Source organism: Cryptomeria japonica, chromosome 11 (genome assembly GCF_030272615.1).
Source record: "Cryptomeria japonica chromosome 11, Sugi_1.0, whole genome shotgun sequence".
Taxonomy (NCBI): Eukaryota; Viridiplantae; Streptophyta; class Pinopsida; order Cupressales; family Cupressaceae; genus Cryptomeria; species Cryptomeria japonica.
The window spans coordinates 578,286,292-578,312,730 of record NC_081415.1 but is presented as its reverse complement, the minus strand read 5'-3'; the positions used below and the strand labels follow the sequence as shown (position 1 = coordinate 578,312,730).

The window sequence follows — 26,439 nt, the reverse complement described above, 5'->3', positions numbered from 1 at the left end:
CGTATACCTCGACCATATGAACATGAACCATTACCAAGGATCCATATTCTTTTATTCTTTATGTATATACTGTTTGTTTCCAGGTACAATGCTCATCCTTTGGTTCTTCCCCCTCCAATTTGGATAAAGGTTTTATTTTCTTAGTATGGTATGCACTTGTCTCAGGATCTGATCAGCCTAAGATCAAGGAGGACGATCCAAGTCATGCCTGAAAGGAGATAATCCTTGTCTATTCCGCAAGCAATACTCTGGTCGACTTGACCCTTATATCAAGTCGTTTGTATTAACTTGCTGTATTAAAATCCATGAAAGAAATACTCAGGTCATCTTGAATCATTGTGTCAAGATGCTTGTATTCTCTTCCAACATTTTAAAGCTCAATGATGAAAATAGAGCAATATGGATCGTCATTTCATCTCATCTGTTGATATCTTGCATTCCGTTGCATCTCACCCATCCATTCATTCATTCATATGTAGGCTTTTACATGCAAAAAATGACTAAAGCTGGTCTTGGATACAAAATCACGACCGAGTACTCTGATACATCATCAATGCATCATGCAAAGGCTTACAAACCTTGCATTCCTCATGGTCATATCATCATTGCATTTAGGTGCATCTTGCATTATGTCCATTCATGTCATTTTTAAACTTAAACATTGCATATAATTCATTGTTGACATTAGTTTTCATTAAAATCATTTGCATCATTGCATCAATCATAAATAATTAGATTCATTCATGAGATTAACTTGTCTTTGGTTGTTTTAAATCATTTACTAAGTATTTCATCCACTGTAAATTATCCATTATCATTTTATTAAACTTTTCATCATTTATCATTTGCATTCATTTCTTTATCGTTAAAAGATGAATTCATTCATTACTAAGTATCTTCTTATGCTCATTGTAAGATTCATTCACATTGCATTCATTATCATTACATTAAGGTGCAGATATTATACCCATTAGTTATTGTATCATCCCATTATCATTTGTACTTACAAACATATTTAAAACGCATTTTAGCTTCACAAGACCATTTGTTTACAAAACATTGGTTCATACCATTTCATATATCCATTTTACGTATGCATTCATTTAAAACACATTATCATATAAACATTTGTACTTTACATTTGTTTATCCATCTGCATTCATTTAGACATTATCAAATAAACATTTGTACTTTACATTTTGTTTATCCATATTATCAAATAAACATGTGTATTTTACATTTTGTTTCTCCATATTACATTCATAAAAAAAAAACACATCTAGATGCATATCCATACATAAACTCATTCATCTAAACATTGCATTAACATCGTCACATAAATCATCTTATCATTGCATCGCAATAGGAAACACCATAAATCTTGTTCATACATCAAAGCATAAGCATATATCATCATGGCATCCCATACATAAAGCATTACATCAAAAATCAAATAAATCATACACATATAAACCTGCATACATATGTCAGTATCCAACATCATAAAAACATGCATAAAAGAAACATCTCATCAAATGCATACATGTACACATATCCATCTAAACAATAAATCATCATCATACATAAATATCCATACATAATCACATGCATATCATCACAAATATGGGATCTCCTCATATATATCATCTCATTTATCAGAGTACAATGAAGTCCACAAAATCGGCTACCAAGAGCCATCCAAGATACAGTCCATAAATAGACAATGATACACTATATATATGCAAAAATGCTCTCTCAAATGCCACTCTGGCCAGATGTTGTACCAGCACCACCCCTACCTACTCCACCACTAGTACCTGCACCACCTGATCCATCTCTCTGTGGAGGCCTCATCGAACCCCCACTCCCTCCTGCATCTCCTGATCTATCCCGCCTCAAAGGACCCATCACTCCCCCACTGCTTTGCATCCTCTGTGATTGCTCGGATCTCATCTGTCGCATCTGGGTATAACTAAGAGCTCACTGACTGAGTGGCACCACCTGCTCATATAAACCTCGCCAGTACTCTATCTCAGCCTGTGCTCGCCCAAACTGCCTCATAATCTTCCCTGTAGGACCCTGTGCTCCTACTCCTGCTTGGACTCTCTCATGCAGCTCTGCCAATCTCTCCACCGCAGTATCTCTCTCCCGTAGCACCACTGTCAGCTCTGACTCACGTGCAAATAGCTGCACATCCCTAGCTGCTACCTCCTCCTCTAGTCTCTCTACCCGGGTCTGCAAATAACCTATCATATGATCCCGCAGATCCCCCGTAGCTCCCTCCCCCATGGCTGCTGCACCTGTATCACCCCCTGCACCACCCTCCCCTGCACCACCCTCCCCTGCACCTGTATCCATCGGGATCTCTCTCTCCATCCCCCTCCCACTCAGTTGCACTCCTCCATGCATCAAAGGTCCCTGTGATATCTGAAGAGGTAGTCCACCTCTCCCTCTCCACTGCCTCGGCATCCCCAACCCACCCCCTCCTCCTCCACCTCCTCCACCTCCATCTCCTCCTCCTCCACCTCCACCTCCTCCTCCATCTCCTCCCCCTCCTCGGCCTCCTACTCTCCGTCCTCGTCCCCGTCCTCTCTCATCCTCAAAAGATGGGATCGGCTCAGTTAGATCTGATATCCGTAGGATCGGGTGCGCCGCCCGATACTGTGTATACGCATCTGTAACCCCTGCATCAACGACCCTCGGTCGTAGGTCCCATGGCCTCGCCTGCAGTGTCCGAAACTCTGCCAGTGCCTGATCATACGGTAGCACTGGACCCCATGCATACCGCTCTTGGATCACTCGTGCATACTCCCCTGACCCGCTAGGCAGTCCCTGCTGTCGTCCAAACTGCCTCATCACCCGTCCCGGCACCTGTCTCTCCACATGATAAGAGGTCCTCCCAATGAGGAATCGGTTCATGAAGACATAAGGTAGTGCCTCTGCATCATCCTCCCATGGCTCACACTCCAAGTATGGCCGCCAGATCACTGCATCCAAATCATCTAATGCTCACCGCCACCACTCTAACTTCCCCAAGTGGGGCTGACTCATCATACCACTATACATAAACATGTATGGCTGGTCCACGGCTCGGAATCTGAGACTCACCGGTCAAGTCACTGGTAGGTGCTCCCATGCCCACACATGTAGTAGCGTCATGCCCACTGCAAGAGACCCTCTCCCCCGGTACACTACCTCGTGTAGCTCCTGATACATGTGCGCTAGCACGCATGGCCCCCAGGCAAATCGGGTCCCCTCAGTCATCATCATCTCTATAACCTATCCCCATCCCACCACCAATCCATGTGACCGCCTGTCTAGACACAGAAGTCCTCCCACGATCCCTGACAATACTGCTGGAAGGGGCTCATATAGTGCCGCTATATCCTCCCATGCGATCGAGCCATCATCGATGTATACATCATCATCAAATATCCTCTGACAAGAAACCGTCCCCCAGGATCTATCGTATGTCACCAGCTCACCCCGAATCGGAATCCGAAGGATCTGCCACACGTCCTCCAAGGTCACAGTCATCTCTCCCTATGCCAAATGAAACGTGCACGTCTCACTGTGCCATCGCTCTACCAATGTTGTGATCAGGCCGTGATTCATCCGAATCACGGGCATGTGCATCACCTTGTACAGGCCAGTAGCTGCAATACAGTCTATCTCTATCTGTGTCAACCGATCTCGCAACCCTTGTGTTGCGGGGTGGCGCTTGCGTAACTGCAACACGCGCAGATCCTCCTGCACATAGACATTCATCAAACCACCATCAGTTGTTTTGTTATCAAACTTTCTTAAGTTTAAACCTAGACTATCATCAGATACTTTGATCAAGTATCTTCGGGTCTCAACAGGTAAGCAATCATGGCTGCCTAGACTTCAACAGGCATTTATCCTAACAAATGACTTAAGTCTCATCAGGCTGCTATGGTTCAAAAAAACTCCCACTTCACCTCGCCATCCATCAATCGTTAGGCATCAGGAGATTTATTTTGTCCAAAACTAGGGCATCTCGTTATCCTAAGGCAAAAGCGCTATTTTATCTACAATAGCACTAGTTCTACACAATAGCGCTACAACCACAGCAAAAGCGCTCAAACAACTCTACAACAGTGCTACAAAAACCACAACGCTAAAAACGCTATACAATAGCGCTATTACCCGTCAATAGCGCTCAATTAACCATACCATAGCGCTAATTGGTCACGAGCGCTAAAACTTGCCTACATTAGCGCTAATGAATACAAAAGCGCTCAAACTACCCTACAATAGTGCTATTGTGGTACAATAGCGCTAATTCATGGAGCAAAAGCGCTAAAACCATAGTTCCAGCGCTCTTGCTCCGACTTGACTTTGACTCAGCTATAAACCTATCAAAAATGCATAAAAAGTCAGGTTTCGAATTTGCGTACCGCTGGTCCATAGTCGGCTGGGTGCTGGAACCGTCGGACTCGCTCGAATCGGTGCTCGGTAATCGGAAACGGCATCGTAGCTTCTCCTTGCTCCTCCAAATCTCATTGTCAGAGCTCTCATTTTCAACTGGTCGCGGTCACAAATGATCCTATTTTCACCCCTTTCACCCCATTTATACCCCCCACCGTCACCGTAACTTCGCCCTGCTCATCGCCGTGGTCTTCGTGAACTTCCCGAGCCCCCCATTTCTCCATGTTTCCCCCGATTTCTTCTATTTTTCACCAGTATACCTAACTTCTTCTCTTCTATCACCCTGCCAATTTTCATTCTTTTTCGAGAGATCGCCCGATTTTTCAAAAAATTTTGGCCCATCTCTCGAGGGGGCATACCACCCATTAAATTTACATTTTATGGGACATTTCTTCACATCAGTTTTTCTTTCTTTGAAACGATGCGATAAACTGCACCGTCTCAAAGAGGGGCAAATGTAGTCACACAAATCTGTCCATTTTAATTAAATGAATATTTCGTATTTATTTAATTAAAAATCCACTAGCCATCAATTAATTAAATTAATATTTAATTAATTTATCCCCAAACATTCTTCTATTAATTAAATAAATTATTCAATTTATTTTAATTAATTCATTTAATCAAATTCCATTCAATTAAATAAATAAAATCAATTTATTTAATTAAAATCCTCTTTTCCTCTTTTAAATAAATTAAACAAAACATTTATTTAAATCATTATCCCCACCCCACTTGCATTTTCCTAAAAATGCAACTTGCACACATTTATTGAAATAAATGAATTTTTATTTTAAATAAAATCCTATTTTCCCTCACCCACCAAATCCACTTGCAAAAACCTAATCCCCTTCTAGATTCTTCTAACCCCTTCCTAATTAGCCTAATCCATCCCCTAAATATTGTCACATTCCTAAGCAAAATGGAGTCACTTCTCAAAGTCTAAAAGTCTTTGATAACCATTAAAGGCTTTCAACCTTCAACCACTTAATTCCTCAAAGTCTTTGAAAGCCATTGAAGGCTTCCAACTTTCAACCACTTAATCCCCAAAGTCTCCAATAACTATTAATGGTTACCTCAAACCCTCCCACATGGTTAAAACATTTGTTTTGACTCAACCTCTACCCAACCCAAAGGTCTCATCAGGCCATTAATGCTTTGACCATGATTATCTCTTAAACATTTGCACAAAGGTTTATCCTTGGATTAACTCTTAATCCAGTGGATAATCTTAATTTGGACTTGACCCTTAGCCTCTAGATAACCATGAGGTCTTCTCAGGCCTTTAATGCCTCCAACCTCTTCTTTCAACCCAACCCTATGTTGACATTTGTCACCATTTCATTGATGCCAATTGTGCACATGGATCCCCAACTTTCAAGCTTGACCCTTGATTAAACCTTTCAATCCTGGCCATCCATTGCTCCATTTTTCCTATAAATAGAGCTCATTCCTTCATAATCCTGATCCTGGAAAACTTGTAAGCATTTAGACTATAGACATTTTAGAGAGCATTTAGCATAGCATAACTAAATCTTGTCTTTTTGGTTAAAATACATCATTTTAGCATAAAAATAGCTTTTCATTTCATGTTTAGAGCTATACTACAAATCTCAATCCTCCATAAGCATCCATAGTGCAAAAAGCTGCTGAGAGCTACACTATTTTGGAACTTGGAGAGGAGAGGAACAAGGGAGAAGGAGCTAATATCATGCTAAGAGATAGTTGGAGATGTCTCATTATCTTTACTTCTTTAGTTAGATACATTAGCATGTTTTTAGTGTCTCTTTTGGAATGCCTTCGTATGTTTTAGTTTTAGATTGACTAACGCTAATGCTTTGTGTGTTTTGTGTTGTTTGATCTTAGACTAACCTTGTGCCATTTAGGAGGGCATCAATATCTATTTCTATTTTCTGTAACTATTGTAATGATCTGAAAAAGTTTTGCATTACCCTCCTCTCAAGGTTAGTGTAGGAAGTTATTTCCGCTACTTAACTTCCTTACAATATTCACTTAATTAAGTGGACAGATTTATGTGACTACATTTGCCCCTCTTTGAGGCGGTGTAGTTTTATCGCGTCGTTTCAAAGAAAGAAAAATAGGTGTGAAGAAATATGCCCCATAAATGTTAATTTAGTGGATGGTATGCCCCCTCGAGAGATGGGTCAAAAAATTTCAAAAAATTGAGTGATCTCTCGAAAAAGAACGAGATGTGGAGGGGAGGTAGAATAGAAGAAGTTAGCAATAACAGTGAAAGAATGGAAGAAAATAGAGTGAATACGGAGAAATGGCAAGTGTGTGAGAACCCGTAGGTTATGTAGGAGATATGGTGTAAATGTGGTGTTGTGTTTTTGATTGATACTATATAATTGATCAAAATGGTTGGACAATCTGGTGCAATTGGTTAAATTGCCTCAGTCGAGTCAAAGCATGATAGTTGATGTCAGTTGTTTGCTTGGATAGGATTAAGTCTGAGTGAGTCAAAGTTACCTGTTGTGACTTAGACAGTTGATATAATTGCCTGATGAAGTCAAGTTATATGAAGCAAAATACTCGTTGAGACTTAGACAATTGATATAATTGTCCATGTGGATTGTGTTTGATTGCTTGATCAATTGATTGTGTGTGTGTGTGATGGATGGTTGTGGTGAATCATAGTAGCCTCGTTGAGACTAGGTCATTATAATAAATGCCTAATGTAGTATAGGATTACCATGATCGATTACCTGTTGAGACTCAAAGATACTTAATCAGAGTATCTGTTGATAGTCTAGGTGTGTGGGAGTCGATGTACCTATACAGATAGGGTAACTTGCTTGATTGGGTTGATGGGAAATGATGTAGAGTATGTGATGCTGATTATTGAGATGGGGAGGGTCAGGGGGGTTTGATGTTAGATAGAAAAAATGGAGAACCTATAACTCATTCCTATGGAAGAAGAGGAAAATAGAGTATCCATTGTCATTACTATGTATTCATGATATGCATCTATTATGAATGTATGGATGGATGGAATGCAACGAAATACAATATATACAGATGAGATGGAATGATGATCCATAGTGCTTTATTTTTCATCATTGAGCATGGTAGTATCAATCTTGGACGAGGCAGTAGGAAACAAGGATGGAACATTGTACCTGCAAACAAGTAGCATAAATAAAGAATAAAGAATATGGACCCTCCATAATGGTTCATGCTCATATGGTCGAGGTATACGCTGTAGTCAACAAGCCGTAGTGATCCATGACTGTATTTTGCATAAGATCATGTAACTTAGTGAACTTTCCACGTAGACACCATTAGTACATGCCCCGAAACTTCATTGGAATAATTCTCAGAAGACATACAAACAATGCTTAGGAACCATCCCTGCCACTCTAATCACTTATGGATATCCCTGAGTAGCGTAGGAACCTGGTATAACTGAATAAATTACTTAGCAAACTGACCAAGTATTTGATAGCTTAAACAAAAATTTCTTGTCAAAGAAAATGTTATATTGTCTTTGTTTTGGTAAGGAAGGATGCATCCGTGTTAAGACAGTTTGCACGTCGATGTTGATTGTTGGGTTGATTTGATAAGTGATCATTGTGGGAGTATTTCAAAATGTTTGTTTGGTATCTGCTTGGATGTGTATGTACAAGGTGTTGTCATGTTTTTGTTAATTGATTTTTGATGTTTTCCAATGTTTTTGGATTTTGTGAGTGTTTTGAATGTTTTGGATTTTGTGAGACAATTTTGAATGTTTTTGGTTTTTGTGAGACAATTTTGAATGTTTTTGGTGTTTTTGCGAGACAGTTTTGAATGAAGAACTCATTGAATCACAAGTAATGTAGAATCCACTTCCATCAATAGGTTTAAGAACATTGCCCCCAATTTAGACATGACTATGAAAAAGCGGGATGCAAGACACATGAAGTACTATCCTTGATTGTAGATCAATAACAAGCCATGGTTTTGAATGATGGATGAGTGGATGCAATGAATGTAATGGATGTGATTGCAACAAGTCTGAAAGAAAATGGAGCCATAGCCTTTACGAGTGGCACCTATTTGCCAAGTTTTCACCATCGCACTTACCCAAGATGCCATCAGAGTGGTTGTTCACCGTTTGGATGCATGATTTTTCTTTACTATTTTGATTTTTTTGTATTTTCTTCAAGACATTTATCCGAATGTTTTTGGTGTTTTTCTAGTATGTATGGGAGCCTGATGCTCTTTACAGCTTATGTATAAAATTGTTTGAGGTGCATGTTGTTGATCGGATATGCTAGTGGTTTTCCTTCTGAAGTAGCCAACAGATATGCCCCAGACCCAAATACAGCAATGATAACATATGGGCCCAGCCAATTTGATTCAAACTTTCCCTGATGTTCTCGATTGGGTTGGTTATGAGGATTCTCTCTTAGAACAAGATCACCTACCTCAAATGTGTGAGGTCTAACTTGATGATCCACTTTGTGAAGTATTTGATGGCAGTAATGATGAACTTATGGTCGTTGGATGCAGATGGATGGATCTTACCTACAAGGTCAAAGCCTCATTGACAAAAAGGCCATGGTGTTGTGATTGGTTGCAATTCTTGTGCTGGTGCATGTATCAGGTCTCCATGAACTTAGCACTTCTTGCATTTTCTGACAAATTAGTATGAGTCTTTTTCCATGGATGGCCAATAGTATCCAATGCGTATGATCTTCTTGGCTAGTGAAGGACCGCTTGCATAAGGTAAACAAATTCCTTCATGTACCTCTTCCAAGGCCTTTGTTATCTCATCTTGTTCCAAACATCAAAGGAGAGTACCATCAAGACTGCACCGGTATAGGGTTTCAGCAATGATCGTATATCGAGCGGTTTGGCGAATGAAGGTTTTATGTTTTGATTGGTTAGGAGGAAGTGTGTGATCACAAAGATAGGTGTAGAACTCACCATACCATGGGGATTCAGGACCAATAAGGTGACATATCATCTCAAATTCGAGGATATCATAAGTGGGAATCCAAAGCTATTCCACCAAGAACTCATAGCATGTTGAATTTTGTGGAAGATCTAGGAGAGATGCAATGGTAGCCATAGCGTTAGCAGCTCGATTTTGATATCTAGGTATCTGCTCAGAGGTGATAGAAGTAAATGATGCCTTTAAACTATCCATCATTTGTTTGTACGGCATGAGTTTATCATCCTTGGTCTGATATTCATCTGTGACTTGTCAGATGACCAGTTGGGAGTCGCCATATATCTATAGCTCTTTCAGTTTCCATTGTATGGCTAGTCAGAGTCCTGTGATCAAGGCCTCATATTCTTCTATGTTGTTTGTGCATGGAAATGTGAGCCTATAAGAGTTTGGGATGCTGTCACCTTGAGGTGTGATAAACAAAATGCCTGCCCTCGAGCCATGCCTAGTGTATGAACCATCAAAGTATAGTTTCCATGGTTGTGCTGCTATGATCATGAATATCTCTTCATCTGAAAAATTGGAAATGAGAGGATGATCGTCTATGAGTGGTGCATCGGCCAACTGATCTGCAATAACTTGACCCTTGATAGCCTTACGGTCCACATACTCAATGTCAAATTCACTTAGAATCATCACCCATTTGGCTAAGCAGCTAGTCAATGCTGCTTTGCTGAGTAAGTACTTTAGTAGATCGATTTTGGCAATGAGTTGTACTTTATGTGTTAATAGGTAGTGCCTTAGTTTAGTGGCTACCAAGATTACTGCTAGGCAAGCTCACTCAATAGGGGTGTAATTGAGTTCATAGTCGACCAGTGTGCAGAGATGTAGTAAACAGCACACTCTTTCCCTTTTGCATTATGTTGAGCCAGTAGTACTCCCAATGTTGTATTAGTTGCTGAAATATAGAGAAATAGAGGTCTACTCGGATCTCATGGGATCAGCAATGGTGTATTCATGAGATAGTCTTTAAGCATCTGGAATGCTTGCTGGCATCTAGTATCCCATTGAAAGTGGATGTTCTTGTGTAATAAGTGTGTAAAGGGGTGACACTTATCTAGCAATTGTGCTATGAATCTTCGAATGGATTGTAGCCGCCCTTGTAATGTCCTTAGCTGACTGATATTCTTCGGAGGTGGCATGTCCATGATTGCTTTGACCTTTGCTAGGTCGACCTCAATACCTTTGTTTGAGAAAATGTATCCTAGAAGTTTCCCTGAGGTTACTCCAAAGACACATTTCTTTAGGTCGAGTTGAACATGATATTGTTCCAGTTTGTCAAAGATTTTCTCTAATATTTCTAGATGACCTTCTCTTGTTAGTGATTTTTTTAGTAAGTCATCAACATAATCTTCCATTATGGTATGCATCAGATCATGAAAGATGGTAGTCATTTCTCTTTGATAGGTTGCCCCTACACTCTTTAGACCAAAAGGCATTACATTCCAACAGTATGTTCCCCATGGACATGTGAAGGTTGTCTTATGTTGATCCTCTAGTGCGATTTTTATCTGGTTGTATCCTGAATAGTCATCCATGAGAGAAAACATGGCATGTCCTATTGTTAAGTCTACGATTATGTCAATGTTTGGTAGGGGGAAGTCATCTTTAGGACATGCCTTGTTTAGATCTTTGAAGTTAGTACAGATACGAATGCCCCCATTTGGTTTGTCGATAGGCACAATGTTGGATATCCAATCTGCATAATCATTTGGTCTAATAAAACCAACATCCAGGAGTTTCTTAAGTTCTGCTTTGACTAGCACCGCAATCTGGGGGTGCATCTTGTGAAGTTTCTGCTTGACAGGCTTGGCTTCTTCTACTACGACGAGATGATGCATGACTAAATCATGATCAAGACTAGGCATGTCTGCATACGACCATGCAAAGTTAATCTGGCATTTTTGGAAGAATTTGACAAACATAGGTTGTTCCTCTGGAGTTAAAAGAGATGCCAGATGTATGTGGTGAGGAGTTTCAGGAGTCCCCACATTGTATTCTTTTGACTCTTTGATAAAGACTATTGATCATTCCTGATGTGTACTAGAAGGGAGGATGTCAAACCTTTCATCCTTCAGTGCCTCAGAGAGGTTTTAACTTTTGGATACGCTCTTTCTTTTTACTTTTGCGGGATCAAACAGTGCCACAGTGTGGTTTTCACTAGAAGATCCATGTTTTACTATTATATTTTTGCAGCTGAAAGGTTTGGCATCCACCCCAAAGTATGATGCGCTATTAAGTTCAATGGTGAATCCAACTTTGTGATCCCCGCTTGGTATGTTATCTCTTAATTCCAAAAAGTTGATGATCGCCTCATAGTTTTGGAATTTGTCAAGGCCTGGGGGATTAGATTGGTTCCATTCGATGAGTTTGGGATAGATAATAGGCTTTACCTCATCGATTAGGTTAAGTTCATAAGATGTGTCAGTGAGGGTTAAGACGTTGTGGTGAAGATCATTGATGGTACTCTCCATATCAAATTCGGGTGTAGGATGTGACGTAGGGTCTGTGGAAGGTGTTTCCAGTTCAGGAACCCAAGAGGTCTTTATCTGTGCTTCTCCGTAAATAGGGATGTCTTTGTGAGGTAGAGGTAGTGATGCGTCTTCCTCATCTAAATTATTAAGCTAGATGGAGTCAAATTCCCACTCATGTGAGTCCGTCTCTGAGTCTCTTTCTAGTATCCAATTACTATACCATACTGGGATGTCCTTTGAGTTAAACACTGCAGGTGTGATCGGTTGATGTGCCCTTGTAGATGAAATGATTGGTGCTGCAAGAAAGATCATACTAGTTTCTTTTTTATTTTTACTAGTTTCTTTTTTATTTTTACTAGTTTCTTTTTTATTACACGCAATCCTATCTTTTTGAAACGAGTTGAGGGAGTAGGCATTATTAGTAGAGAAGAAGCAATAGATTGGAGTTTATCAGGACCCATGCTACGAGCTTCCGGAATCCAATGGGATCTTCGTAAAGTGGATCATTATGAATGCTACAATGAATTGGATTGGGAAATCCAATGGCAAAAAGAAGGAGATTCGTTAGCTCATTATTTGCTTCGAATCGGGGAAATGAAAGAATCTATCAAAATAATCAGACAGGCCCTAGAAGTAATTCCGGGAGGTCCCTATGAGAATTTAGAGGTTTGACGTTTAAATAAGGGAAAAGATTTGTAATGGAACAATTTCGAATCTCGATTTATCAGTAAAAAACCTTCCCCTACTTTTGAGTTATCAAAACAAGAACATTACGTGAGAGTAGAAGCTCCCAAGGGGGAACTAGGAATTTTTTTTATAGGAGATGATAATATTTTTCCCTGGAGATGGAAAATTTGACCACCTGGTTTGATTAATTTGCAGATCCCTCCTCAACTAGTTAAAAGGATGAAATTAGCCGATATCATGACGATTTTGGGTAGTATAGATATCATTATGGGAGAGGTTGATCGTTAAAATGGTTATTAATATAGCAGATCTCGAAGAACAAGCTATCAATTTATTTTCTCGATTGGGATTTTCAAGAGAAATTTCTAGTCTTATATGGATTCTAATCGACATAATTATCCTTCTATTGGGAATTACAATAGGATTATTAGTTATTGTATGGCTCGAAAGAAAAATATCTGCGGGAATACAACAACACATTGGACCTGAATACGCCGGTCCTTTGGGAATTATTCAAGCCTTGACGGATGGAATAAAACTACTACTAAAAGAGGATATTATTCCATCTAGGGGGGATATTTGGTTATTTAGTATTGGACCAGCGGTAGTGGTCATACCTATTTTTTTAGGCTATTTAGTAATTCCCTTTGGTCGCCACATTATTTTAATGGATCTTAGTATAGGCATTTTTTTTTGGATTGCAATTTCAAGTATTGCTCCCCTTGGACTGCTTATAGCAGGATATGGATCAAATAATAAATATTCTTTTTCAGGTGGTCTCCGAGCTGCTGCTCAAGCTATTAGTTACGAAATTCCTTTAGCTTTATGTGTGTTATCTATATCTCTACGTGTGATTCGTTGGAATATGAGATTCATTTTTCCCTCTTTTTATTTCTACTAATAACTAAAAACTAGATAGTCATATGGGTGAGATCAAATAGTTTACAAATCTTGCAGTAAGATGATTAAGTCCCATCCCCCATGTACAAGAGTGAGAGCATGCACAATCAGTGAAAACTGTGTACCCCAATTCATATATTAGCCATTGGGGCCCAACAGCGGGGAGGCAAAGGAAAAAAGTATGAAGTTACTGTCCTATATACCAAAATAAAGCAAAGGTAGATGGTGAGAAACACCAAGATATAAAAAAGATTTGTGAAAAAAAAAAAAAAAGAAACTAATATCTAGACCAGAGATATTTCCATAGAAATGGGATAGCAATAAGGACTTGACATTGGTAGGGATGATCAAGTAGTACTTCTCCAGAACCCCGATCTAGAATATCTTTCTATCTACTTAAAAAAAATGGCTATCCAGAACGAAGTAATCCTTTCCACAGTTTTCTTTCTCCCACAAAAAAATACTGAAGGTTGAGATAGGTTCAAAAGCTCCTATTATTTGTAGTAGACGGAATCTCATTGGTTCGATTTATGAATATTCCCGTGCTTTTTTATTCTGTTCTTTATTTCTTAATGACCATTGAGAAGTCGTATGAAGTGAAAGTTTCACGTACGGTTTTGGAATAGAGATGAAAACAGTGATGTTTCTATCAACTATAATTATCCAATAGTTCAAGTGTAATTGATATAGTTGAAGCACAATGCAGATATGGTTTTTTAGGATGGAATTTGTGGCGCCAAAATATAGGGTTTCTAGCTTTTTTCATCTCATCTCTGGCAGAATGTGAGAGATTGCCCTTTGATTTACCAGAAGCGGAAGAAGAATTGGTAGCGGGTTATCAAACTGAATATTTGGGTATCAAATTTGGTTTATTTTACGTTGCTTCTTACCTAAATCTATTAGCTTCTTCATTCTTTGTAACAGTTCTTTACTTGGGCGGATGGAACTTATCAATTCCATTCATACCCATTCTGGAACATTTTGAATGGGATTCTATTTCTGGAATTAACGGGGTCGTTAATATAACAATCAAGATCCTAATTATATTAGTTAAAGCCTATCTGTTCTTATTTATTTCTATTACGGCAAGATGGACCTTGCCTAGGATAAGAATGGACCAATTATTGGATCTTGGGTGGAAATTTCTTTTACCTATTGCTTTGGGTAATCTGTTACTAACAGCTTCTTTCCAACTTATTTTATTGTGACTAACTCTCTTTTCTTCTTCGTGAAGAGGGTTGCAATATATCCAAATTTGATAGATCAAATCTATGAAGAGAAAGAAATTTCTATGAAATGATTATTGAAGGAGATTTTACACATGTTCTCCATGGTAACTGGGTTTATGAATTATAGTGAACAAGCAATACAGGCTGCGAGATACATCGGTCAAGGTTTTATGGTTACCTTATATCACATGAATCGTTTACCTATTACTATTCAATATCCCTATGAAAAATTGATTCCATCAGAACGATTTCGCAGGAGGATCCACTTTGAATTTGATAAATGTATTGCTTGTGAAGTATGCGTCCATGTATGCCCGATCAATCTACCTATTGTGGATTGGAAAGTCGGAATAGATATTGGGAAAAAACGATTGGAAAATTATAGTATTGATTTTGGAATTTGTATCTTTTGTGGAAATTGTGTGGAATATTTCCCTACAAATTGTCTGGCGATGACTGAAGAATATGAACTTTCGACCTATGATTGTCATGAATTAAATTATGATCATATTGCTTTAGGACGTTTACCAATATCGGTTGTTGAAGATTTAACAATTCAAACAATTCCGAGCTGAACATATTAACTTAGTATGTCTGAAGAAACTACGGACAAATTTTATGTTTTAATCACTTCTACGATTATTCAGATTGAGCTCCGATCAAAGAGTATCTGATAAATAAAATATTTTTTTTTGACAAATTGGGAATTAATAATATTCCATGGAGATCAGTGAATCCGATACAAGTAGCATCGGGGTTGTTGAATCTACTACTTCTACTAGAATTGCCAGTGTTGTTGATAATGTTGGGGGTTCTGATACTGCTAATGGTGTTGTTGATGTAGTTGCTTCTGTTGATGGAGTTGTTGGTTTGATTAGTGGGATGATTGGTGCTATGGATGTTATTGCTGGGATGTTCAACCGTAGTGGAGGAATTGGTGTGGTTCTTGGTGTTGCTGATATAATCAAAGGTGACCTGTTTATGTTTGTAGTAGGCTAATATAGAGGTATGTTGGGTTTCCCTTTGAATCTGAGTTTAGGAAGAATCTCCTTTTGAAAGCCTGAGCCTGTGTTATCTTTGGGCTTTAATTTCAATTGCAATGGCTCATGTCATCCTTGCTTGCAAGGTCCCAAAGCACTCTGACCATCATAGCCCATTCTTTGCATAATGAGAAGGCCTTTTTCATACTAAGCTATGGGAAGCTTAGCTTGCAGGATGTCCGTGGTGATTGGGTCCTTATAGATCCATTCTGCTAAGTCTTCATCTTTGGTTTCTTTTTCTTGACTCTTTCCAAGGACGAAAGGTGTCAAAGTGCATGCTGGCTTGACCAGTGGTGTTTGAAGTAACCTTTGAGGTTTACCATGAGTTCTAGGAGAAGTGGGTAGTTGCCCAACACAAAAGAGTTGGCTGAGATTGTACTCCCCAGGACCTTCCTCTGTTATTTTCATCTTTAGCTTCTCTTGCTTGGGTATAGTGGTGTTTGAACTGGAAAGAGAGGTTGGACTAACATATGAGGTAGATGTGGTGGCTTCTCTATTGTTAGGAATGGTAATCTCTAGTTGATGGTTGATATTGTTACAATATGCAAATGGATTTGCATCCCCTAGGATTGTAATTTCTACACCATTATGAGGAAACTTGATACACTGGTGGTAGGTGGATGGAACGACTTGCATGACATGTATCCAAGGTCTTCCTAACAATAAATTATATGGTAGAGAAAGGTCCATCACTTGACATATGATGTGCTTCACCACTGGGACCACTCGGATCGATAGTACAACTGCTCCTTTGGATGAATGCTCTGCATCATCATAAGCTTTTATGGTTATCTTTTTGTGGGGATGCACTGATTCAACTCCATACCCCAATGATGTAACCAATTGTAGTGTACAGATATTTAGGCCTGCTCCATTATCGATCAAGACTCGCTTGATCTGATGTTGGTTGATAAATCCTTCAATATGGAGTGAGGCGCTATGAGGTTGCTAGAAGGATGTATTGTCACTTTCAGAGAAAGTGAGACATGTGACCTCAAATTTCCAACCATAGCTTGGAATTGCTTTGTATTTAGATTCATAGGGACTGACGCCTCTTGGAGAGCTTGATCCAAGATTGTTTTATGAGATGGGGATAGGCACAAAAGCTCTAAGATAGAGATAAATGCAAGCATCTTATCTAACTGTTCGACAAGGTTATACTACTTTAGGATGGAAGGTGTGCCTTGTGGAGATGCTTTGATGGTGATCTTTCTACGACGAGTAACAACATTACATGTAGAGTTTAGATTTTTGATGGTAATGGTTTCAATTTGTTCATTGGCATCATATAGGTGATTCACAGTGTAATTATAGGCGGCTCGCATATAATTAGTGGTATCTGTGTTTCGCCCTGAAGTAGAAGGACCCCTTTGATCTTGTGATGGAAGTGGATTTTTAAACATAAGATGATCATTGTTTTTTGTTTTTGGGTCATGTCCTTCAATTTCAATCTCCCTTCGGTCAATAAGATCCTGAATAAGATCTTTCAATCTGTGACTATTGCTTGTTTTATGCCCTTTCCCTTGATGGAATTCGCAATGTTCATTGTCCCTCCACCATGAAGGTTTAACCCAAGGTTCGTAATTGGACGTCTTTGGTAGGGTCACCAGATTTGAAGAGACCAAATGATGTAACACTGTTTCAATAGGTTCCCCTAAGGGAGTGTATGTACATTTTGGTTTATAATTTTGTTGTCTTTGCCTTGGTTCTTCTTGCTAAACATTGTGTCCTTGATTTGGTGGGGGAGCAACCGTGTTGTTCTTAGGAGGGGGGTTTTTCCCCGCAAATCGGACCACAGGTTGTGCACTTTTGATAGTCCTTGCATCTACAACCCTGTCATTGATGATGTTTTTTTTTTTATTCCAAAAGTTAGGTTTATCGCTATTGAATCGCGGGTGAGGGGCATCTTTGGGTTCATTGTATATTTTGATAAGCCCCTTTTTTATGAGGGCCCTTTCACATTTTAAACCTTGTGTGATCATGTCATTGAAAGACTTTATACCTTTCATGTCTAAATGAAATTTCATTTCTTCGTTTAAGTTGGAAATAAAGATTTCCACTAGGTCTCTTTAAGGTAGCTGAAGGGAACGTCTGCTAGACATTTGTCACCATCGTTGCAGGAAAGCGAAAAATGGCTCCCCTGGTTTTTGCTTAGTGTTACATACATCGGCCATGGTGATATTGCATTCAATTTTATGTGAGTAATGTGCAATGAATTTCTGGACCAGTTCTTCGAATGTCCTATTGCCGCCTGTTAGTCGAGAAAACCATTGCATGGTTGTCCCTGCCAAACCTTGGGGAAAGAGTCGCATTAGGTATGTGTCCTCATATGCCACTTCTAAGCATGTTGAATGAAATTCTCTAACATGATCGTGAGGGTCTCCTTTTCCTTGATACTTTTCGAACTTAGGTGTTTAAAACCCTTGTGGAAAAGGTGGCATATGTAGATTCCTATCAAAAGGATAGGGACAAATATCATTAAGTGAAAACTGGTTTGTTTTCACACCACTGTGGAGTTGTTGGGCTAAATTCTTGATTTGTTTCCGCAACATGTCTATGTCATCTAGAGGAGGAGGTGGGGGATTTCCTTGATGAAGGTTGTATCTAATGTGATCTCAACCTCTTTCTTCCTCATTATGAATTTGGCATTCTGATGCTTGCCTTAGTTGTGCAGTATCAAAATCAAGGGGGAGTTTAGCTCCCTCTTGGGCAAGTCTTAAAAAGTGAGCATCAGCGTTGCTCCTGAGGATTTCATCAAAAAGTTGATTAAAGAGAGGGTTGTGTTGTGCCCTTTCTATTGCTGCAGGAGTAGGAGTACTTGGATTTTCATCATTTGGGTTTCCTCCAAGGGTTTCTTGGAATTCATTGAGATTTTCCTCCTCTTACTCTTCAATTTCTAGTTGTCTAGACCTTGATCTGGTTTGAGCCATTTTGTTTACAAGTTTTTGTTGAAGTTTGGTGAAAATGATGATGAGTTGGTGATGGAATGAGAGATATATGTTTGGTGAAGTGTTTTGCATATGGATCTCTAACACTAAAGGTAGATGTTACCAAAGGTCTTCCTTGAATTTCTTGTTGTGTTTGGTTGACAATGTTTGATATGATAAGGTTTAGAGAGGCCTGAGATGTGTTACAGACCCAACTACCTAGTAATGAGAGGATTCACTCATAGACTAGTTTTACCCTGAGTAGAAATGACTCTTAGGATGAGCTTATCCTAGATGTAGAAACACTCTAAAAAGTGATGTCTTGTGTTTGATTTAAGCAATATCAAAAAAGAACTTAGGACAAGATCTCTTTATGTTTTGAGAGTTGGAATGGATTGATGATGGGTGAATGTGAGAATGGATGAAATGTTAACTTCAATAGAAACTCTGTGTTACAAAAAGAACAAACTCTTCCTCTTCTCTTTCAGGGGTTGGTGGTTCTTCCCTAGCTGAGTTATATGTGATACAAATGTCTGGAAAGAAGGCAAGATTGATTTTGCCTCCCTTGTTTTTATGATAACTCAAAACTCTATATTGAGTAAAAGCTCTATGGTTTAATGACTCTTGATCAAACTCATTTGATTTCCCTTGAAGATAGAGACGCATGTGACGTAAGAAGGTTCTATGAGAGACAAAGATTTGTCTATTAAGATAGAAGAATTTCCTTCTTTTGATGAAAGCCTTTGAGCTTAATGGTCTTTCCTTCAAGTTGATATTTTGATGAAGATTCTTCTTTGTCAAGATGTGAAGAATGGTCATATAGTTTGATACTTTTGCTATTGCTCTTTGTTTTTGATCTTTGTCAAGTGTTGGTGTTTTGAAATTTTTTGTGTTGGATGAATACTTGTTTTTGGAACTGATTTTTTTTATTTTTCTTTGACAAGAAAACAAAACAAGCACACAAATACAAGAATGTTGCCTCAAAAAGACACAAATAGGTGTGGGTCTAGATCAACCCAATCCTTTGGACTTTTATGACCCTTTCCTTCAAATGTATTTTAGGTGTTTTCCAAAGCATGAAGTCGGCTCAATTTGTACTGGTCTAACACAAAATGAAGACACTTCAAACACACTTTATCCCTAAGGTCAAATGGCCAATTGCCATAATTTCAGCCCATATCTTGATATTTCTTCAACTTTGGTAATACATACCTTATGAATCCCGTCGTGGCAGCTAAGCATGTGATATACTAAGTTTTGCACGAGCATAACAAATAGATGATCCCTATGATGGGCTAGTCACCACTTTTATCAGGCTACAAGTAACATTTCAAAAAGTTATGTTTCTACTCAAGGAAATGTGTATGGTGAGTATCTTGGGAGCAAAACCTTCTATGCTCTTGCACTGAACTTCTCACAAATATCCTCAATCAATAGAGCAGGTGGGCTATTACTTAAAGGTGTTTAGTAATTTTTGATGTTTTTGTACATAAGTTCATTTTGCAATGACTCACTTAAGAGCATTGTAACTTGTGGTGGGGCCCATTTCTCCTTTCGGCAAGTTACACTATAGGAACAACTATACCCAAGGCTATAGTTTTCGCTCATACCTGATTTCTATAGTAGCTCGAAGGATTTACCACGCGAGGTCGTTCCCAAGAGTGATGTGTCTCTTAGCAGGCCTCTCTTAAAAAGATAAGATTTGAGTGTTACTAACACTTTTCTCTTGCACCTAGGACCACGAAAGCCAAGGGAGAGTATAGTGTGTGTTAGAAGTAGGACCACTTGACAAACTCTTTTGCACAAGTGTGCCAAACACAAAATACACTTGTTCTTTTTAACTTGTCATCACAATGGTGATCTAACTATTTGGAGATGTTGCTCCAACAATCATGGTGTTCTTTTTATCCTTCAAAGGCAATATATTGAGTAAACTAGGAAAATAAAAATCCTAGTCAAGTTTAATGAAAAGCACGTTTGCTTGAAGTAAATCGCTTTGAAAAATGAGACAAGTTTATTGTTCTTTTTATTTGCCCAAAAACCAAGTGTGGATTGTGATTTTTAACTTGAATTGATGCAAGGAAATCAAAATTTGTGTTGTTGATTTTAAGCACCAAAAGAAAATGAATCCTAACTTGCAAGAAATAAAGTTGTTTTGTTGATTTTAAGCACCAAGACAAAGTTTGTTTCCTAACTTGCAAGAAATAAAATTGTTTTTGTTTGAGTTTTTGTGGTTCTTTTTAGCTTGTAACAATGATGTTCTTTTTAGAGCTTCAAATGAAACATGTGGTGAATTTTAAAACCCAAATCAAAGTTTAGTTTATTTTTAACCAAAAAGAAAGTGAGTTTATTTTATCCCAACTTGAAAGACAAAGTTAGCAATAAAAACAAATTTACTTCCTAAGCTAAAAATCACTAAAATTTCTATTGTAGGGTTAGTCAAAACCTGCACAAAAGAGAATAAGTTAGAAAAATGCACATGTCTGGGGGGCTTCCACAAGCCTAAAATTTTTGGGTTTTCGGTTACAGGGTATTTTTTACAATGCTCTGTTACAATAGCGCTACTCTGTGTGAGAACAGAAGTGCTACTTAACACAAAAGCGCGACAGTTAGGACAAACGCACTAAAAGAATTTATTCATATAGAAAGTCAACAATGCTAAAACAGGGACAAAAGTGCTATTTAATAGTCAAAAGCGCTATACTAGGGACAATAGTGCTAAATTTGAGACAATAGCGCTATTGTGGAAATAATAGCACTAAAATACCAAATTTCAATAGCGTTAAAGCGTGAACAAAAGCGCCAAAGCGCCACCTGTGTGTCAATTAAAATGGTCAAACAAGTTAATTTTTTTCAAAAAGTTGCTCCTTGATTCACGTCGGGTTCACCAAATGATGTCATGGAAATGGGGACAAGGCAACAACAAAGTTCAATGTTAATAAGTTAGTTTCAACCATAAAACCAAAACAAAGAACTAAAACCCATTCCAAACATATCAAAAGAGATTTCAAAAAGCATGAAAGAAGTTTAACAAAACAAAAGAAAGGAGAAGAGCCTCCCTATAATGCTTTCATGATGTCTTTTGATGCTTCTCCCTTGTTTCTCCCCTCTCCAAGTCCCAAATGAGTGTAGCTCTCAGCTTTTAGCACTAACCATGGATGCCATATGGAGATTCAAGATGGTTGGATGTGATAAACAAATGCTATGCAAGTGTAGGTAGTGATGCTATGAAAAAGCTCTATGCTAATACCAGTATAGCAACAATACTCTAATGCTTCCTTCTTTTCTTAAGGATAAGGGTTCTATTTATAGAAGAAATGGGGAAATGAAGGGTTAAGATTGAGCAATCTTAACAAGGGTTAGGATTGAAAGATATTCAATCCATGTGAGACTTTCAACCCAATCCCATGTTGACAAGTGTCACCATGAGGAGGATTGAGAGGAGAGATAAGGAGCATTAAATGTTTGAGGGGACATGATGGTTACCCTAGGGGGTTGGGTTAGGAGTAGGTTAATAGATATTCCTTTTATCCAAGGGATAAATGAATGTGTAAGGGTTAAATGGTTACCTTAGTCAAAGAAATAAATGCTTTGAAGAGACACATGAGTCAAAAGGATGGTTAAGTTAGAGGAAAGTCTCTAACCAAAGGTAAAAGGTGAGTTAACCATAAATGGTTATGTAAGAGCCTTTAATGGTTTCGAAGACTTTAGAGGTTAACCATTTGAAGACATAAAGTCTTTAATGGTTATTGAAGACTTTGGAGGTTTTTGAGAAGTGACTTTCTTTTATTTAGGAATGTGACAATGATTAGGATAGGATTGGGCTAATTAGAAGGAGTTAGAAGATTCTAGAAGGGATTTAGGCATGCAAGTGGATTTTGTAAGAGAATGCAAGTGGGAGGAATTTCGGGATTTTCAATTGAAGTAAAATCATTTATTTCAATTAAATGGTGCAATTTGCATTTGAATAGATATTTAAATAAATATTAATTTATTTAAATGTGAATATGAATTTTGGATTGTATTTAAATAAATCTTAATTTATTTACATGAGAAAAAGGAAGATAAAGCATTAAATGGTTGAAGACTTTGAGGGAAACCATTAAAGGCTTAAGAAGACTCTAGAAGGAAGCCATTAAGTTTGAAGACTTTAAAGGAAACCATTAAAGGCTTAAGAAGACTCTAGAAGGAAGCCATTGAGTTTGAAGACTTTAAGGGAAACCATTAAAGGCTTGAGAAGACTCTAGAAGGAAGCCATTAAGTTTGAAGACTTTAAGGGAAACCATTAAAGGTTTCAAGTGGGTGAGGATAAATAGGATTTTAAATAAATAATCTATTTATTTAAAATAGTTGTGCAACTTGCATTTGTAGGAAAATGCAAGTGGGTGGAGGATAAAGGTGATTTAAATAAATGTTAATTTATTTAAATGTGAGAGATGGGATTTTGGGGGATTTAAATAAATATTAATTTATTTAAATGTGAGAGAAGATTTAATTAAACAAATCTGATTTATTTATTTAATTAATGGTCTTAATTTGGTTAAGTGAATTAAATCAAATAAATTGAATAATTTATTTAATTAATAGGAGAAGAGGGTTAAGATGAATTAATTAAATATTAATTTAATTAATTATTGATTGATGGTTAAATAATCAAATAAATACTAAATATTCATTTAATTAAGTGAACAGATTTATGTGACTACACATATATATCAAAAACATGCACATATGAATACAAACATATATGTGTATATAAGTATACATGCATATTTGTATACAAATATGTACATAAGTAAAAGCACAAGGAAATAAACACACACACACACACACACACACATATACCCCATGATACACATATGCATAAACATGAAAGAGTATGTATGCAAATACATCAATAATTTATATGTGTGTGTGTGTCTTCATAATTGATATTAGTTATTATTGGATATCTAATAAAATTGCCACCTAAAAATTGGAGGGAAAAGGGAAATATTTTCTTTGGTGGTCTTTTTTCTTGAGAAGGTGATGGCTATCTATTTGTAACAGATATTTGTTTATAGCATATATTTGTTCTAAATGGATATATGTTCCTAGGCCATGCAAAAAAGGATAATAGGCCTAGTGCAGGAGCACCTAAGGGTGAGCAAATACCCTTTTCAATTTTGGCAATTTTGGCATAAGGATTGGTTCTAGTCCATTAGGTTGTCTGTTTGGAGCTTGGAGTGCATTTTGTCTTCTTTTTGAAAATTCATGTTTAGGCAAGACTTACCTCGATGAGGTCACCAGTGAATTGGAGCGAGTGGAGTGAGTTCAGAGTGGAGCCATCGGGTATTGGCAAGACTAGTTTTCATGTCGCCCGATAACCTAATGGGAAGGCATAATGTTTGGAGCGCATGATTGGCTATCGGCATAACATGTTAGGAAATACACCGATAACCCGATAAGGAAGCATTCTGTTGGGAGCGCACCATCAGCCATCGGCAAGAGATGTTTGATGCTACGTCAATAACCCAATGAGGAAGTGTGCAATTTGTAAATTATCATCGGACATCGGAGTGAGTGTTTTGATGCTACTCTGATGACTGGATGAAAAAGCAAGTGATTTTTAAACTACCATTGGACATCGGAGTGAGTGTTTTGATGCTAACCCGATGACCCGATGAAGAAAGGAAAGATAGTTACAGTTAATAACCAAATTGTGTCGAGTTGAATCTCATCTGTTAGGGATGATTCAAGACATGTCTAGGAGGCTATAAAATACCCAATGGGCATTTTGTAACGGGGTTGGATTGGGATTGTTGGATGTGTTGATTCCATAAGAACAAACTTCTTTTGAATAACAATTGGAAGATCATTTTCTGGTTTCTTTTCTCAGAGTTTAGTTTCTATTGTAAACATGGCTTAAATCCTTAAGTGATAATGTAGATAGGGTAGATGTTGTTTTTCTATGTTTTGTGAATTCCAAGTTGTATTCGTGCCAAGCTCGGCTCTGTAAATAAAGTCATCTTTTGTTCTCTTGTCCTCTGTTGGCATCTCACAATTATGAACATGGCTTTGTCTTCACACTCCATTGTGGAATCTGCACGGCCATTGGAGGTTGTCAAGAAGGGCCAGCCATGTATAGTAGAGTTCTATATGTAGCAGACCAGGAAATGGTGTCAGTTGTTTCAACAGACTGGCCTAGGCGAGCTTGATGATAGCCTAGCTAGGTATCAGTGACCAAGAGGAATCGCTTGCAGGGTAGACTGGAGACTGGGCTATTAGCCTCAGACCAGAGGAAGATGGAATCAAAGGGAGAGAAGATCCAAGCATGAGGAGAAAACAACTTAGGAGAAGTTGTAGGTATAATTAATGGTAGCGTAAACCATGCAAGATGTCTGGTGAGATTCAGTGGATTGGTGAGTTGATGGATTTGCGAAAGTGAATTCACAAAGAGTGGGGTAAAAAACCTCGGTAGTGAGGACCTAGAGTGGATTAGGAGAATAGAGAGGAACATTCCCGGATTAGGCTAGGAAAAAGGCCTTGGAGTGAGTCAAGCTGACTCAAGCAATCTAGATTCCTCCCTATCAGGGCCATTTTGAACATTCCAACAGTCTCACATTCCTTTTATAGTTGAGAGTAACAGATTTTTTATCTGATACAGACATAGTTCTTCTTTTGATGCACTCTTTCACACGAGTTTCACATTATTAATCATTTTTGTGCATCTTCATGCTTGTATAATATAGGGATCAATAGTTGTCATAAAAAAAGGTAAGAGAAAACTCACAATACAGAAAATTGAATCATATAGAGAAAAAAGATAAAGAAAGTCATAGGAAGAGGAGACAAATTATGTCGAATATTGGTCAAGGTGAGGCATCTTCTCCATCCCTGAATTTGATTTCAAGTGAGGATGAAACAGAATTTGAAAATGTTGAATGTGACATTGAAATTGATATTGAAAATGTTGAACATTAATTTGAATATGAATATGTTGACATTGAAAATGAAAATGTTGAACATCAATTTGAATATGAATATGTTGACATTGAAAATGAAAATGCTGAACATCAATTTGAATATGAATATGTTGACATTGAAAATTAAAATGTTGCTAATGACATTAAAAATGAAAATGTTGATAATATTGATAACAATGAAAATTATGAAAGAATTAAAAGTTATGTATTGTCATATTACATGAAGAGACTTGCAGTTTGTGAGACTTGACTTGCAGTTTGAGAGACTTGCTCATTTATTTCTTTATTCTTACAGTTTGAGAGACTTTCTCATAGTGTTTGTCTATTTCCTCTTCTCAGGTTTAAGGTGTTCAAATGTTCAACAAGTTTGGACCTAACTATTATATCTCAAGTTTGTATTGTTTAGGTTGTCTACAATGTTGGATTTAGTATTTGTTAGCTTGTGCTAGCTCATCTATGCATAATTTTATGAATGGGGGGCATAGGAATTCTATTGAGCATCATACCATACCTTTATGTGTTTCACATATAGTTTCCTAGCATATTCGGTATTGTTTGTGGTTTGAAGTGGATGTATGGAAGGTTGAGATATTACTTGGTTGACTTGGAATATTTGTGTCGATGCTTTGAGGTTTGTGCAAATGTGGAGAGGTGTGATAAAGTGTTTTGGGTCTCATTTATCTCTTGGTTTGAGATGCAATTGCTTCCCTCCATCGGAAATAGTTTTTGGGCCAACCTCTTTGGCCGATGCACAATTCACGTCTACATGTTTCACCTTGGCTTACTTGGAGAAAGTTGTTGGTTCTTGCAG

At 38.0% G+C, this 26,439-nt stretch overlaps 2 protein-coding genes across 2 annotated transcripts; both read left to right on the top strand.

The window, feature by feature from the left end:
* Positions 1-12,836: 12,836 nt before the first annotated feature.
* LOC131045603 (NAD(P)H-quinone oxidoreductase subunit 1, chloroplastic-like) lies at positions 12,837-13,468 on the top strand. Its single transcript, XM_057979199.2, has one exon. It carries the CDS (start codon positions 12,857-12,859, stop codon positions 13,466-13,468), a length of 612 nt encoding a protein of 203 aa, XP_057835182.2. The 5' UTR covers positions 12,837-12,856.
* Positions 13,469-14,640: 1,172 nt separating this feature from the next.
* LOC131859749 (NAD(P)H-quinone oxidoreductase subunit I, chloroplastic-like) lies at positions 14,641-15,389 on the top strand. The gene has a single exon (XM_059213772.1). The coding sequence runs from the start codon at positions 14,789-14,791 to the stop codon at positions 15,269-15,271; it is 483 nt and encodes a 160-aa protein (XP_059069755.1). The 5' UTR covers positions 14,641-14,788; the 3' UTR covers positions 15,272-15,389.
* Positions 15,390-26,439: the final 11,050 nt, after the last annotated feature.

Bases quoted from the DNA above. Each gene is read 5' to 3' on its own strand.
- LOC131045603 (XM_057979199.2), top strand. From the start codon at position 12,857: ATGGTTATTAATATAGCAGATCTCGAAGAACAAGCTATCAATTTATTT.
- LOC131859749 (XM_059213772.1), top strand. From the start codon at position 14,789: ATGTTCTCCATGGTAACTGGGTTTATGAATTATAGTGAACAAGCAATA.